Raw genomic sequence first — 14900 nt, 5'->3', positions numbered from 1 at the left:
ATAGATAATGCCAACTCTAGAGTTTAGTAGCTTGCAATTTAGTATGTTAAACCTAGGTAAACTAAGGATCTGCAAGACATTAGGGAGAAAAAGGGAAAATTCAAATCTAACAGCTCTTTGTTAAAAACTGGCACTGAGGTTTGGCAGCAGATTAAGAGTTCATTACTGAAGCTGTGTCAAGGGTATGGTGCTCGCCTTTGGCCCTCACAGGTCAAATCCAATTCTCCTTAGGAGTAAGAAGCAGAATGTTGTTTTTGTAGCATAAATCCTTCATTTCTTTTCAACGTGAAACAAGTGTGTTATTACTAAGAGGTATAGAGTGTCTGTAGCTCCACAAGTTTCAGCCTCTCTCTGAGTTATCCAAAGGTCTCTCTGGCAGTGCAGCTGGACTTAATGCCTCTTCCTGTTACAGGATAAATTGCTACAATGCCTTAAATGCCCAAAGTCCTTTTGGAGGATTCAAAATGTCTGGCAATGGGAGAGAGATGTAAGTATTACACTGCTGTTTTCTAAATGGTTTTCAGCTCTACAACTTAATAAACAATAGTGAATCCTTCCATGCAAATTAAGATCCAGAAATATTCCAGCCTGAGACTCAGGGCATAATATAAGGTGACCTTTAATCACTGTCAGTTCTAAATGCAATTGATTTGCATGGTAAGACCACTTTTTTTTCTTTTTCTTTATTTCTTCTTCTTCTTTTTTTTTTAAACATTGCAAATTAACTTACTGGAATTCTCTTCTTATCCTGAAAGGAACTGAAAATTTCTGACTATTTTTCTGAACTTGTAACCTGTGTTTTCTGGCAGGTTTTTTTAGCCATATTAACCATCACTTTTCAGAAAGACTCTCTCTTTGGTGCTGCTGAGTGCTTGCTGACTGGTTTGGTGTAATTGTTTTAGAGTTGTTTTGCCAAAACTCTCTTGCTAGTTTTTCCTTTCCTTTCTTCAGTTTTCACTATATTTATAAATATAGGTGCATTTAATTTTATAAAAAAATTACCAGCTTGCAGATTTTTAAATAATATTACATGCAATCAGGCCTAGAGAAGGAAACAGATGTGTTTACGTCCCTTTGAAAACAAATCACTTGCCACTATAAAGCTTTCTGTCTGTCTTATTCCATTTAGCACTAAGTGCCAAATATTTTGAAATGGAGCTCCACGCTCAAATACTGTCCCATGTACCTAATTTAAAGTCTGACCAGTTTCTCATTCTCATTACAATCACAAAGACGCTTAGCAATTGCATCAGCCCCAGATTGGTTACATACCAAGGATTCAATTAATTTCTGTGCAGGAGGCATGTGTACCAGATATGTCTCACCTAAGCTTTCAAAATAGCTTATGGCTAATGGCAAACTCAGCAGTAAAACTAAAGTAAGGTCAAACTCTTTAAAACTTTAAATATGTTGAAGTATACAACTTGATCTATAAAATAAGCTCTATGTAGTCTGAAGTATTTTCCCTCGTTAAGGAGTGCTTTGAATAACACATTCATACTATTCACATTCATGAGTTATGAGGTGATCTCACACTGGCATAAATGTGTCAGGTCATCTAACTCTTATCATTGTGAAAATATTCTGAAACTACTAAGCTCATAGAGCACATGAGTAACTTGACACCCAGGGGTGACCCCACTGACTCCAGAGAGGTTAAACTGTGCAAGCAAAATATTCACATATCGGTGTTGTAGAGTTCTTGAAAGTGGGGGGAAACCCAGGCAGCACCCCAGCTCTCGTGGAAAACTCTGTGGTAATTGCACACTTGATTCCCACTACAGCTTTGAAAGTATTCATCATAAACAATAAAAGTCTGGAATAGCAATAATCTCCATCTCACAAAGATGCCTGAAAATCTACCTATGAGTAATTATTCTACTCTTTTCAGAACCTCTTTGATCAGATATCACCTTCTAATTTACCTCCCCCACCTTGCATTAGTACCACCATACTTTTTATTAAAATGCCAGTTTCCTAGATTCTTGTTTTTAAGGGATACATTTTACAGCATAAATAATGTTGAGTTGGGCAGTTAAAGAAAAAAAAGTGTCTATACAAAAGTGTGTCATTGCTAAGGTGACACTGTGTTGCAGCCAGATCATAACTGGGCCACTGCGCTGCCTGTGCCAGCACTGCATTATCTGGGACTTGTTTTGGTCCTGCATTTAAATTCACAGGCTTTCATCACACATGGGCAGAAAATCAACACGAAGTTGAGATCTGTTATTTGACACTCCCACAAAATGTAGCAGAGTATGTGCATCCTGGTAGAGAACCAAAACTCATGTACACAATACAGGTGTTTTATGTTTGCATTAAGCTACTTAAAATATTCTTGTAATCTTGAAGGGGTCTAAAAGACATGGGTTTGGATTTCTTTCATTCATGTTTCTTTAAAGCTTCTTATCACTACCTGGGAGATGTAAAATTTAACTCCTGTAACTAAAAATTGCGTGATTCACCCCAGATAGCCACATGTGGCCATTTTGCATTTGACTTGCAAAAATGTGTCCAATGGGTGTCTGGAGCTACACAGCAGCCCTGCTGAATCCAGAAACTTCCACACAGACGCTTATTAGCATTGGTTTCTGGGCTCCAGGCAGCTCCTGGTGACAGCTTCCACTGAGCCCTAAGGAAATGCTTCTGATAAATAGCTGAAGTTTTTGGTCATTCTTTGGAGACAAATCCACCACTTTCTACTGAAAGCTGGGGGTGGCGTGGTACAGATCAACAGGAATCTTTCACATGTAAAAAAGTCTTCACTAATATTTGCTTGCAGGTACTTAGACTCTGGTAAATCTTAAAAATGCCTACTGAATCACCAGTCTGATGTATCCCTTAAATACTAACCAGTATATCACATACAAGGCTTACCAAGCCAACAGGCACATCAGCTTTCAAAACTGCAGATGAAGTAACATGGGCTCGTACTTCTGCTCAAATGAATTAACTTTCCAAGGAAGGTTACAGCAGTTTCACCCCAATGTTACATTTTGTGTAAAATTCGAAGTGTAGCAGTAAATACAAAATCAGTTACGCAACACCGGAGGCCTCCAGAGGGGTTTAATTGCCTTGAACAGTGGCCTCTCACTCCATTGTGAAACACGTATTAGAAGGAGGCTCTGAGGAATTCCTCTGAAATACTCTTTATGGTTCACTTGGCATTAAGTCCTGCACAGGAGAATCCAGAGGGGAGGCAGTATCAAATAGTAAACATGTTAACATCTTATCCATGCCAGCATGTTCTAAATTTTAATGTAAGTAATAAAGCAATACTGTGTGTGTTTTAGAGGTGGGGATAAAAATTCAACCAAGAAACAAATATCTGGAAGAATTTCTGCAAAAAAATCCTCATTAAGTTAATATGGAAAAGATACTCTACTTCCAGACTTGGACTGCACCTGTTCTGAGGTGGGGACAGTGTTTGCTTTACATACACAGCATCTAGAAGACATATTATAATTTAGCTAATGACATAAAGAGATTTCATTACTCAAAATAGGCACGGGAAGATGGAAATACGTGTACTTCAGAGAAGACAAGCATTAAGTCCCAAGAAGCCATGCAACATCCACTCTAAACCTCAGCAGAGTGGCCAAAGAGATGAGCCAGGCTACAGATGACTAAAACAAAGTGTTAACAGCATTCAAAACCACCCACTTCTTAAGCATAATCTATCCAAAGCAGAACATGTACCCCTCAGAGCCATGTGTCAGATGACTGGGACCTAGTAAGTGCCTGGTTTCTAGCAGTATGGAGGATCTTATATAAGGTCCTGTGCCAGGACAAAATTAGGAATTCTACAGGGAGTCGTTGAAGGGAATCTGAGCAAGCTGAACCCTCTTCCACATTATTTGCAAATGGTGATTTCTACTGCTGGATATTTTGTTAGGGAGAAAAGATCAGCAGGTTAGGAGTCAATTTGATCTTTACCCACAGTTGTGAGTAGTTCATTTCTCATTGTACTCAGTGTGGACCTTCTCTTTCTCCATTGCAAATATAAGCAGTAATTTCACTGGGGTAAGTGGGGTAGGTCTTGGTGTTTGGACATTTTCAAGGTCTAGAAAGGACAGAGGACATCAATTCACTCCCAAAAGCTCCATCAGCACATAGTGAGTATTTCTGGGTTTAATGTTCTGTATCTCCTTATCAAATTCTGGAGCCATCCATTGTTCTTTTGACTAAACTGAACTGCAATTTAGGGTTATATCTTAACTTTATCAAGAAATCACTTAGCAGATTTTTGCTTGATAAGCAATACCTGGTATAAGCTGATGCTGCAATTTGTTTTTTAGGGGTGAATGTGGATTGAGAGAATATTCTGAAGTTAAAACTGTGACAATAAAGATCCCTCAGAAGAACTCCTAAAATGACAAAGGACCGTGTTGTGCAGAAGAGCACACGATGCCACTTTCTCTATTCCTTATGGAGACCAGCACTCAGGAATAAAAAGTGTTACGCAATATATATTTAAGAAATTAAGTTGCAACAAATATACTGGGCACATAACTGCGTACGTAATGCAAACCAACTCTGCATGTTTTCATAAAACTCTCCTGAGAATCATTACATCTTTATAAAACAAATCATAACGAGATAAAATTGCTACTGGGCATCATTTAATAACTGTTCCAGCTATAAAACTGTTAAATGCAAGTGCATGCACATACACATTTATCTCTTCTTTAAATAAACAAAATAAGTCTTACTGCTTTCAGGTTGCCTTCTCAAACAGACCTGCATTGTACTGACATTGTCATTTCAATCAGGGCTCTACAAGCCGGATTTTACCCAAAACACTAGTAATGAACAACACAAACAAGTAGCATTGATGTTCTTAAAAAATAAAAGACTCTGAACAGTAATGGCCCCAAACCTGGTATAGTGGCAACTTTCCAATTAGCATGCCCACATAAAGAGGTCAGACCGGGGAGGGAATCAATCTGCTTCACAGACAATGAAAGCCAAATACTTATCAGTGAGATTTGGCTTTCATGGCCCACAGCAATTTGGATTTCAAAGCTCATTTTCATAATTACTTGATATCTTGCTATAAGCGAAAAGTCCTCCTTCACTTACAGGAACTTGAACGGATTTACCTGCCTGCCAAAAGAGCAAGGCCAGACAGGGTGGGTGGGTGTTAACAAGAAGAGGAACAGATTCCAAGGCTTCACAGAATACTTCAGCTTTCACTGCTTGTCTAGTTTTGTTGTTGTTGTTACTGTTGTTGCTTTCACCTTTTTTCTTTTTTAAAATGAATATATGCATGCACAGGCTCCATTTATTTGTCTGTTATTAAACTGCCTGTGATTACACTGGTAATCATACAGTACTTGTTACAGCTTTTACTAAATAATGTCTTGCCATCCTCACCATGCTTGTGCACCTCAGGTGATGTTACTGGCTGGTACTGAGTTTTCAGTTATATTTGGGTTTTTTTGGCCCAGGACAAAAATATGAGCAAGTTCTTTCAGAAGTGAGGTGTTTAAAGCCTGACACATTATTACCTGCTGCCTACAGAATCTCTTCCAATCTATCACTGACAAACTAAACACTATCTTTTTCTTCTTTCCAGCTGTAGAGCTCATCATTTTCCACAGTTTTTTAAAAAGAGGTTTCATTTTATGCTTAACTTAGAATTAAGAAAATCTATTTTAGAAGTACGGTAAATCATCCACACAGTGTAGCTACATGATCTGGGGTGACAGAATTACAGCCTCCATTGTAAGTTTTCCTAGCAGCAGAGTCTGTGCTACGAACTGTTGAAAACTCCAGACCTGATCAGCAACTAACTTCTGCATGTTCTTACTTTCCTTTACTCTCTGAGGAACTCCTCTTAGATCTGAAGTTGTATGTGTCCTTCACCACACTGCTGGATCAGGACAAGAGTCTCCAGCACTCTGTAGTGTGGTGGCCCTCAATATTTTGTAACTCATGTCAAATTGTGTATGTGTTTTTAAAGCAATACGTATACATGTCGTTATTCAGATCTGATAGTACATTCACAGACATGGAGATAAATCAAAGTATTCCTGAGTTGTTAAATTCAAATCCCATATACTTCCACTGTAGTGTGTGTCAGAGTGAAGAAAAACAAAATACAGCAAGTAAGAGATTAGTTCTCTTTTAAACTGCAATATAAAATGTGAAAAAGGAGATTTTCCTTCTTTTCTCCTATTTACTTAAAAAAGAAACTTCCTGTGCTTACAGCATTTACACCATGTACTCTTTTGTATTCTTTTCGTGTATTTTGTATGTCTGTGCTTTATTCCCAATACATTCAGGTAAATAATATAGAGTGGCCATTTTTTCCAACCCTGTCACTGCAGCTCCATTTGATGTACATGGATTTGTGAAATCCTTTTTTAGATGTACCATCTGCATGGATCCAACAAAACATTTTTCCAGTCCCTGCAGCTTTTTGTTACAGTTTTTAACCATGTATATAGTTATATGTTATTAAAAAAGTAAAAGGATATTTTCTATGAAGTTTTTTCCATTAAAAAGGTTTAGAGAAAGACTTTAGACTGTGAGACTCCTTTATTGTTGACAGAGCTATAAAAATATTAAAAAAAATATTTTCTTAGCAAAAGATCTGTTCTCACAGTAGCTTTATTTTCATTTGCAAAAGTGAACGAAGTAAAAGGCCAATTACATTTTCTGGAATATTATTGCAGCTGTATGAAAACACTTGTGAATTGCAGATCTAGGTCATAGTCAAAGTTCATCCTCACCCTTCTAGTCATAAAGTTTAGCTATTGGGGCAGGTCTGAAGTCATCAAAATCAGTGGGGCACCCCTGCAAACTGCTGCATCACAGCTTGATTTTTGGATAATGTTTTAAAAAATCATGATGCCTTTTCTTTCTCCAGTAGATGTTTCACAGAGATTATTAAATTAACACTTAGATGTTTTATGGTGTGATAGTATACTTATCTTTGGTTTCAAAATGCTGAAATGGGACGAGGACAGACTGAATTCATATGGCCAGGTACTATACAACTGTTCCTCAAGCAATGCCTTTATTCCAGGTTACTTTCATTGCCAGGAACTGCATTCCTTTTTGAAATGGTGCCTATTTAGGTAAAGTAACTCCTCAGTTAATACAGCCAAGCTCCTTCATTGTATGGCAAGCAGTGGTCATGCCTCAGCGTCACAGAATAATACTGTTGGTTTAATCAACACTGGATGGGCAATCACAATAAAGTAACTTGACTAGAATAGATGGGATAAAAGAGACTAAAACTCAGTAACAGGAAGGAAATTGCATTCATAGGAAGGAGTACTGTTCCTGAAAGTCTGGAATATCAGGTATATATTAAGCAGAGTATCATTTCTGTTTAACTAGTGGCATGGACAGCTCTGTCGTGGGACTTAGCACTTTCCATATTCCCCATCTCTCTGACCCACTTGAAACCTGTCTCACCACTCCAAGCAGTCACACAGGCACAAGCACCTTTCCTGAAATCAAAACAAAGGAAAGGAGGTTGTTCTGAAACACACTGAAAACAAGGAGTGTTGTCTTCTAGTGAAATGATCAAAGTTTAGTCCATAGTAAATAAATGCTCTGTGGAGCTCCAGCCAGGGAAAGTGACTGTATCAATAAAAAAGTGTAGTAAGGGGAGAGTTTGGAACTAATTGTGCATTTCTTCTACAAAAGGATGTGAAGAAAGGCAAAAAAGTTTCAATTTTGTGGCCTTTAGACAAAGCAGTGGATGTTGATACTACTTGCATAGCATTCACAAGTTTACTGGTGCCCTGTTACAGAGAATGCTTTTTCTCCCCACAGAGGCCATGATGAAAAATCTTGCCTTGCATATGCAGTGGCATTGTGTGTCACAGTACCCTCTTATTTCTCAGTTCTGTCCTGGAAAAAGAGAGCCATAATAACACTGAAATCAGGGCACCAGTTGAGCTAGAGGGGCAAGCAATACACTGTACTTTTCACTTATGACTCTGCATGGTTACACCTAGAGCTCTGGAGAGCTACATTTACCACCTTACATTTGCATCCATACGTCTCCATTTACTGCATGCTAAGTCCATCAACACAGGAAGTTATTTTTCTCATAACAACTTCATACCACAATGACTGATATTCACAGTGCTATATCTATCAGGAAGCAGGAAAAGCCTCTGTGGCTATTAGATGCCATCAGCATTCCCAACCCATTCAAACAGATTTCTCTCAGCACATTAGACTACAGCTGCATAAAACCCATCTTTCTCCCTCGTCCTTGTTAAACACACAGTCTATAATTCTTTCTGTATCTTCACTGTATCTTCTGTGTCCACTGACAGTGCACAGGTATCAGGGAACCATGTGTGGCTCTGCCAGAAAGCTCAGGAACTCCTGAAGCAAGTGGGGAACTCTAGCATGAAGTTGGGCCAGTTATAAGGATATATTAATCTAAAGTGAGAATAGTGATATAATCTCACGTTACTGAAGTGTGGCTAGAATATGCTACTACTAAGGCTTAAGGTCCCACTTTCCTCTTCCACCCAGCACAGCGTAGAGTGCTGGGATGCTGGTTTCAATAAGCACTTTCCTAATTTTTCTCAGAGGACCGGAACTGACACACTGGAATTCAAGGTTAACACAAGTAACAGATGATTACAGCTGGCTACAGCACAAGTTCAGGCATTGCAGTGGTGCAGAGCAGGTTAAGTTTTCTGTGTAGCAACAGCTGCTACCCTGGGTAGTGCTCAGCACCAAGTGCCTGGTTATCTATACCTTAGGCCTAGAGGCTGCACATACACACAGGACTGAGAATCCATCCCAAAGACAGTAAGTAGAGGCACAAGGCTGACTTGCCTCTTGGTACAACTGGGGTAAGTCACCACAGCTGTTGCACAATGTCCCTACCTAAGCCCCTTAGCTTAGAGGGAGAAAAAGCACATCTGCATGCCCCTGGTTCCTAAGAATGGTTGATTCTGAAACAGTTCTGCCAGCAGAGTTTACATCCTGAACCCTCACTAAAAGCCAGCCTCATCCTATTCTAGAGCTCAGTTGCACCATAAAGACCACAAATATTTTTTTCTGATATCATAAATTTAGGTCTACTCAAGGCAGTACTGAAGAGAGACTGCACCTGCAATCCACTGCTTCTTTATGGTGAGCATTTGCCCTGTTACTTTTCATGGGTTTATAGGATGAGTTGCATCAAATAACAGAGGCTGTCTTGTACTGTGCACAGCACATGTATTCTTGGCTGTGCCTGCAGTGCACTCCAGGGAGCAAATTTTTTACCTGATTTCATGTGAAATTTATAAATACATTAGGAAGGAATACATTTATAAATACAAAGGAAGGCCTTTGCCTTTCTAATACTCTGAAGTCACCAATGCCCAGGAAGGCTGGGACATCTGCTGGGACAATTTGACTTAAGGATCAACTGAGTCTACATTACCGATATGTTCCCTGGTGCATTGCTGTAACCATTCCGTGCATTGTCATTTAATCCTAGTATCTAACATCAAATCCTGCAATTCCAGGATGCTTTCAAGGTGTTTTGAACTGCCTGGAGTCTCTTGATGAGACACACTACATAAACCTAGATTGTGCAACCACAGCAGCAATAGACTGTAAGAAAAGCTCCAGCTGCAGAGATTGCCAAGGAGGCTGTGCACACAGCAGGCTGGAGTAACCCAAAAGGGTGCTTGTGAAATGTTTGTGCTGCTGGCAGGCAGCACATTGCCAGGACAGATCACACATCATGCATTTGCACATCAAATGAAGCTGCACTGGTCTGAGAGCATGGGAAAGGCCTGTCTTGAACGGCATGTGTCCTACTTCCTAAACATGTATATTTTACACTTTACACTTGGTTATTGGCCAGATTGAAAGTACCGCAAGTTCCCCAAAGCTTGTCGTCTTGCCTTTGAAGTGGAACTGTTTGGATAATGTTTCCTTTGGCAATTTATCTGTGTAACAGAGCAGGAACTTAACTGCATTGGCCTCTCAACAATCCACCACTAGCTTTTGTCGAAGTCTTCATACGCTTGTGTATATGCACTCTCACAGAATTTGATCATTTTTTGTGACCTTGCTTAGCCCCTCTCCTTCTCCCTTATGGTTCCTCATGGTGAGGCTGGTGCTCATATTAACTCACTTAATTTGGGGGGTTCTCTCTGCTCTGTGTATGCCTGGCTGAGTTCCTATTTCCTATAGCAGCATAATTAGCAAGAAGTTTGTGTGCACCCCGCTCCTGCTGCCAAACAAAAAGAAAATGTGTTTCTACTGTTTGCCATTGCAAAAGGGCTGCAGCTCATGATCCACTGCTTTTCTCTCTCTCTCCGTACTCTCACCATACCACAGAAATGGGACATAGAGCAGGATCTCCTGAGAAATTTCTGCTGTTTTCTGTTGGTCCAAAACCTCTCCCACAGTCTTTGGCACTTGACATCTAATCTCAAAGCACAGTCAGTACCTGGCAAGAGAGGCCTCCTTTTAGTTTTTAATTTTGAACATCGCAAACACTCGGGTTTCTGGGAAGGATGCTGACGGGAAAGGCACTCTTTGCTCCCACCAAGAAGTTGAAGATTAGGGATTTTGGCTAAAGCAGTCCCCACTAGGGATGCCTAGTGGCATCTGACACCACTAGGTGAGAACTCACAGCTTGCTCATTCACCAGAGAAGATTGTGGCTCTCTCTCAGAGCTGGCTGGTGAGATGCCCTATGCCAGGCTGTACAGCTGTGGGGACTAAGCAGCCAGACTCTACTCAAATCAAGTATTCCAAGAAGTCCAGAAAAGTCACCAAATACTCTTCAGCCTTATCCCTCCAACATCATGTGCATATATATTCTATTTTAAATACAATCTGCCTGTGAAATCAAGGATAAAAACATATTGTTGCCAAAGAAATGGGCATTGACAGAGCTACCAGTCTGTTGTTCCTGAGTAGCCTGAAGCTCCTGAGCAGTACCAGAAAAGCTCCCACACTGCGATGCTGCATTGCCCCAGGGTTGCCTTACCACAGGGGTGCCATGCCTGGTGTATGGGAGGCTGCTGAGAGTACCACGCCCCTTCTGTCCTGGCATGAAACTAAACTGGATCAAGACCCTTTCTTGAGAATTTCTCCCATGTTTCTCCACAGTGCACACTGCACACCTTAAGCCACAGGAAGCCATTGCTACACTGCTCCTGGGGACTGCTAAATTGGCCAGGTCTCTGAACACACCAATATATACAGAACCACCTACTCCCGTAACTGAGACTGCAGCAAAACACAGAGCAATTCCTACTCTGTCTTTGCTGCAGCCCAGCCTCTCCAGCAGTCTTCCCCTTGCCGCATTTGCCTCCCAAGGACAAATATATTTATGGGGAAAAATGCCCAGGAAATACCACTGGTAAAACAGACTCTTACAGGAGTTTCCTTAGGGAACATCTGACACTCCACAAATCCCATTCGATTCCCTTTTGTGAACCTTTCTGATGACAGTATTTCAGATCACTCTAGTGGGAAAATGATGGTAAGCTTCAGCTGCCCAATGCCTTTCAAAAAAACACAGAAAAATGCACATATCTCCTGTATCTGTAGCAATTTCATAGTCAAGTCTCTGAGACAAATGTTTTGTTAATTTCATATTCCACTATAGAGACATAAAAACTACGATGACAAAAATCACTGCAGAAACCTTCTCAGTGTTCAGAATCACCTTGTAGCTCTTTCCTATGAAAATACCAAGCCTGTTTTCTTCCCTGTAGTGAACTGCATGTGTATTATAGAAGGGCTGGTGCAATGCTAAAAGACAGGGTTGCTGGTTGATTTCTGTTGTAAAATCACATCAAGCATCCTGAGCTCTTTCTCAGGGTTTTGGCAAAAAGGCTCTTTTAAGTAACTGTGTTCTTAGGTAGAACAGCAACAAATGACTCCATGATTTGTTTTTACAATGTCCTCTCTGGGAAGACTAATTACCAGCTAACCTTCTAGCATGCAGTTTCAAACATGAAAAGAGTGGGGCCCCATTCCTTTTCAGGAAAAATTCATACTACAGTCTGCAGAATTTGTCTGGGTGGAGGCATTTTGCTGAAAGTTTCTAAAAGCTCTAGGATTATGCGCTGGCCAAGAGATTTCATGATGCTTTTAGAATTTTGAAAAATTGAATGGAAAAAATCCCATACTTTCCTCAGTTTTACCATTTGTCTCTTTGGGGTAGTAACACAGTCACCAAACCAATGCCACTGGAAATACTGTTCTCAGCTGTTTTGCTGACAAAGCACAGAAGAACAAAGGTAAATTTCATGCATTGGTGGTGGAAGTTGTGTTCAGCGGCACGAACCATGTTGCACAGAGCATTGTGTTGAGCCACCAGCAGATTCTGCCTAAGAAAAGAAATCAAAACTGATGGGCTTCTTCCAATTTGTCTTAGTTTCACACAAAGTTCGAGGACAAGCAACTTTTCTTACTTATTCTTCCTATTGGACTTTTTTCTCCCTTCTTAATTCCTCTTCTTGTGGAGTAAATGGTGCCTCTCTGAAGGTTTGGGCTGAGGCAAAGCCCTGAATGTGCACATAGTCTCTGCTGGTATTTTCCAGCTTTGCAATTAAACACTGGGAAGGCCAGGCAGTAGCTTCTCATTCGACTGTGTTCCTGTGTGATTCAGACTGCAGAATCAAGGCAGCAAACATCACTGAGTTTTCTGGACTCAGGCACAGCATCCAGTGTTTGCTAAGTCATCAATCACATCTGCATGAGCCTATCTTAACCATCCTCACCAGCCCAACACACCTTCTCCCCGGCTATAGTTATCAACCTTTACAGCAAATAATTTTGTAATCTACTTTTACTGGGCAACTAAGCAGCAGCAAACATACTGTATGTTCAGAACTCATTGTTCAAACATGTTTTATAACCTTAAAAATAAAAGTAAACTTGCTAGGTTTTTAAGTATTTCCCTGCTTTGAATGTTATTAAACCTCTGTTATTGAATGCTTGAATACTTTAGCTTGAGTTGCAAACTATCTCCCATTGCAACCACAGGCAAATTAGTATCTGAGCAACTGTAGATGCTGCTGAGCAGAGAGAAAAATTGATAAACGAGAACAAAATTTACAGACAGGAATGGGGAGTGGGAGGTTTAAATGGGTTTTCACTTCCTCTTTTCCCCACAGTCCTTAGCACACCTCGTACAGCCTCATGCCCCACTCCCAGTCATGAGCTTGATCACATCTCCTGCACAGCTCCTCCTCTACAACTGTCTTTTAAGTGGTATTATTTTAGAAATTTAAATAAAAACGTTCCTCTGCATATAAGACATCTAGTTACATAAACCTCATACAATATTCAGAATTTCCAGAATCCATATAAAGTCCAAACCCATGCATTTGCTTCAGCTGCTTATTTATGTCAGGGGTTTTCAAGAGTTTCAGACCTGGAAAGCAACTTGTCCTCTCTTCATGAGACTGTAGATATCATCACTTCCTATGGAATACATTTACAGCATAAATAGGCTTTGGATGATCTACAAACCAAAGTTACAAGAACTGTGGGAATTCCAGTTACAAGGTAAGCATCCATTTTGAAACTGTTCTAATAAAATCAAGTTATTTCAGCTGCAATGGCCTGCAGGGACAACAATATTTGCTTTCTTTTGCAATATCTTTGTCAATCCTCCTTCATGGCACAAAAAAAGGAAAAGTTGATTATTTGTGTGCCGTTGATCAAAACCATGGCCTCACCGTCCTCTACAAACATTCTAGATTTGGTATAGGCCTTGAAGGTTTTAAAAGTAAAATGAAAATCTATGAAGAAAATTATTATTATTATTATTAATTTAGAGACAAGGGGGTGATTGGGAAAAAAATGGAGTAACTCGTCCCAAGATTACAGAGGACAATCTGCTGCAAAGGCTAGGACTAAGCACAGATCTCCTGGCTCCGAGAACAGTGACCTGCTTGGCACTGGCTTATTACTTATGTTATTGCAAAGGAAAAATTAATACATGCAAACACATACACAGAGATGAGGAGACTCTTGCAGAGGAATTCCATTTATCTATAGATCTGTAGAAGTAGAATTTATATTTCTGACAAACTGAGCCAAGGAAAGCCCTTGAAATTCTTTGGAACGAATGATCTTTCAAGGCTTTATGTAGTGGGGTCTGATTTTCCTTGTTACACATAGCCATACCAGCCACTCACTTCTACATATTTAGACTCAGTGCAGAATCTCTCAGCTAATAAACAGTACCATCAGTTTTCACCATGGCTTGACCATACACAAATGAGCTTTTCAGCACTTGTATCAGTCTCCTGCAGTTTTGGTGTGTTGTTTCTTGCTTCTCCATAGCCACATGGCAAGCTCCATCTTGGATACACCTGTGATCTATTTATTTCTTTGTTTATTTATTTTTCCACACACGTGTTCAGGCTGCAAGTTTTTTTATTCGGATGCACACAATTCAATCCCTTGCATTCCCTTTCTCTTTCTCTCCCCATTCTTACAGTTGCTACCCACAACAGAAGGTGATTTTGCAGAGGACCTAAGCACTGTTCATCCCTGCTGAGTTCACTGGGAACTGACTGTGTTCAGCACCTATAAAAACATAGCATATACAGGTATTTGGGTATCTGTGAGGCATTAACTCAAGGAAGCAATTAGGGGATCAGGTAGGGCTGGCTGTGCTTAACATTAATTAATTGCTGCCTGACTAAAAATCTTTGAAAAGCTGAGTCTAGATATGGACTCCTACCTGAGATTCCTAACTGAGATCCAGCCAGCACAGGCAGTGGCTTTCAGGTGAGGGCTCTACACTGAGGTGACTCTGTTGACTGGATCCTTTAAGACAGCAGTGGGAGATCAGACACACAAAGCAGGTGTCAGCACCTCCAGCACAGACATATCCGTTTAGAGTAAGATTCATCTTGTCCAGGTTCCTAATTTGGGAATTTTATT

At 40.2% G+C, this 14900-nt stretch overlaps 1 protein-coding gene and 1 long non-coding RNA gene across 4 annotated transcripts in view; one reads left to right on the top strand and one right to left on the bottom strand.

Moving 5' to 3' along the window:
• ALDH1A2 (aldehyde dehydrogenase 1 family member A2) overlaps positions 1-6523 on the top strand; it is a 75637-nt gene extending 69114 nt beyond the window's left edge. For all 3 annotated transcript variants that reach the window (XM_032123372.1, XM_032123371.1, XM_032123370.1), the window contains 2 exons: positions 413-487; positions 4299-6523. In XM_032123372.1, coding sequence (XP_031979263.1) covers positions 413-487; positions 4299-4371 — 148 coding nt within the window. In that variant the 3' untranslated portion in view covers positions 4372-6523. The remainder of the gene's footprint in view (positions 1-412; positions 488-4298) is intronic.
• The window catches only part of LOC116450669, a 125541-nt gene that overhangs the window by 45788 nt on the left and 64853 nt on the right, over positions 1-14900 (bottom strand). The gene's annotated exons all lie outside the window — the stretch shown is intronic.

The sequence above is a fragment of the Corvus moneduloides genome, chromosome 13 (genome assembly GCF_009650955.1).
Source record: "Corvus moneduloides isolate bCorMon1 chromosome 13, bCorMon1.pri, whole genome shotgun sequence".
Taxonomy (NCBI): Eukaryota; Metazoa; Chordata; class Aves; order Passeriformes; family Corvidae; genus Corvus; species Corvus moneduloides.
Note: the sequence above shows the minus strand (reverse complement) of the source record. Positions and strands in the feature narration are given on the sequence as shown.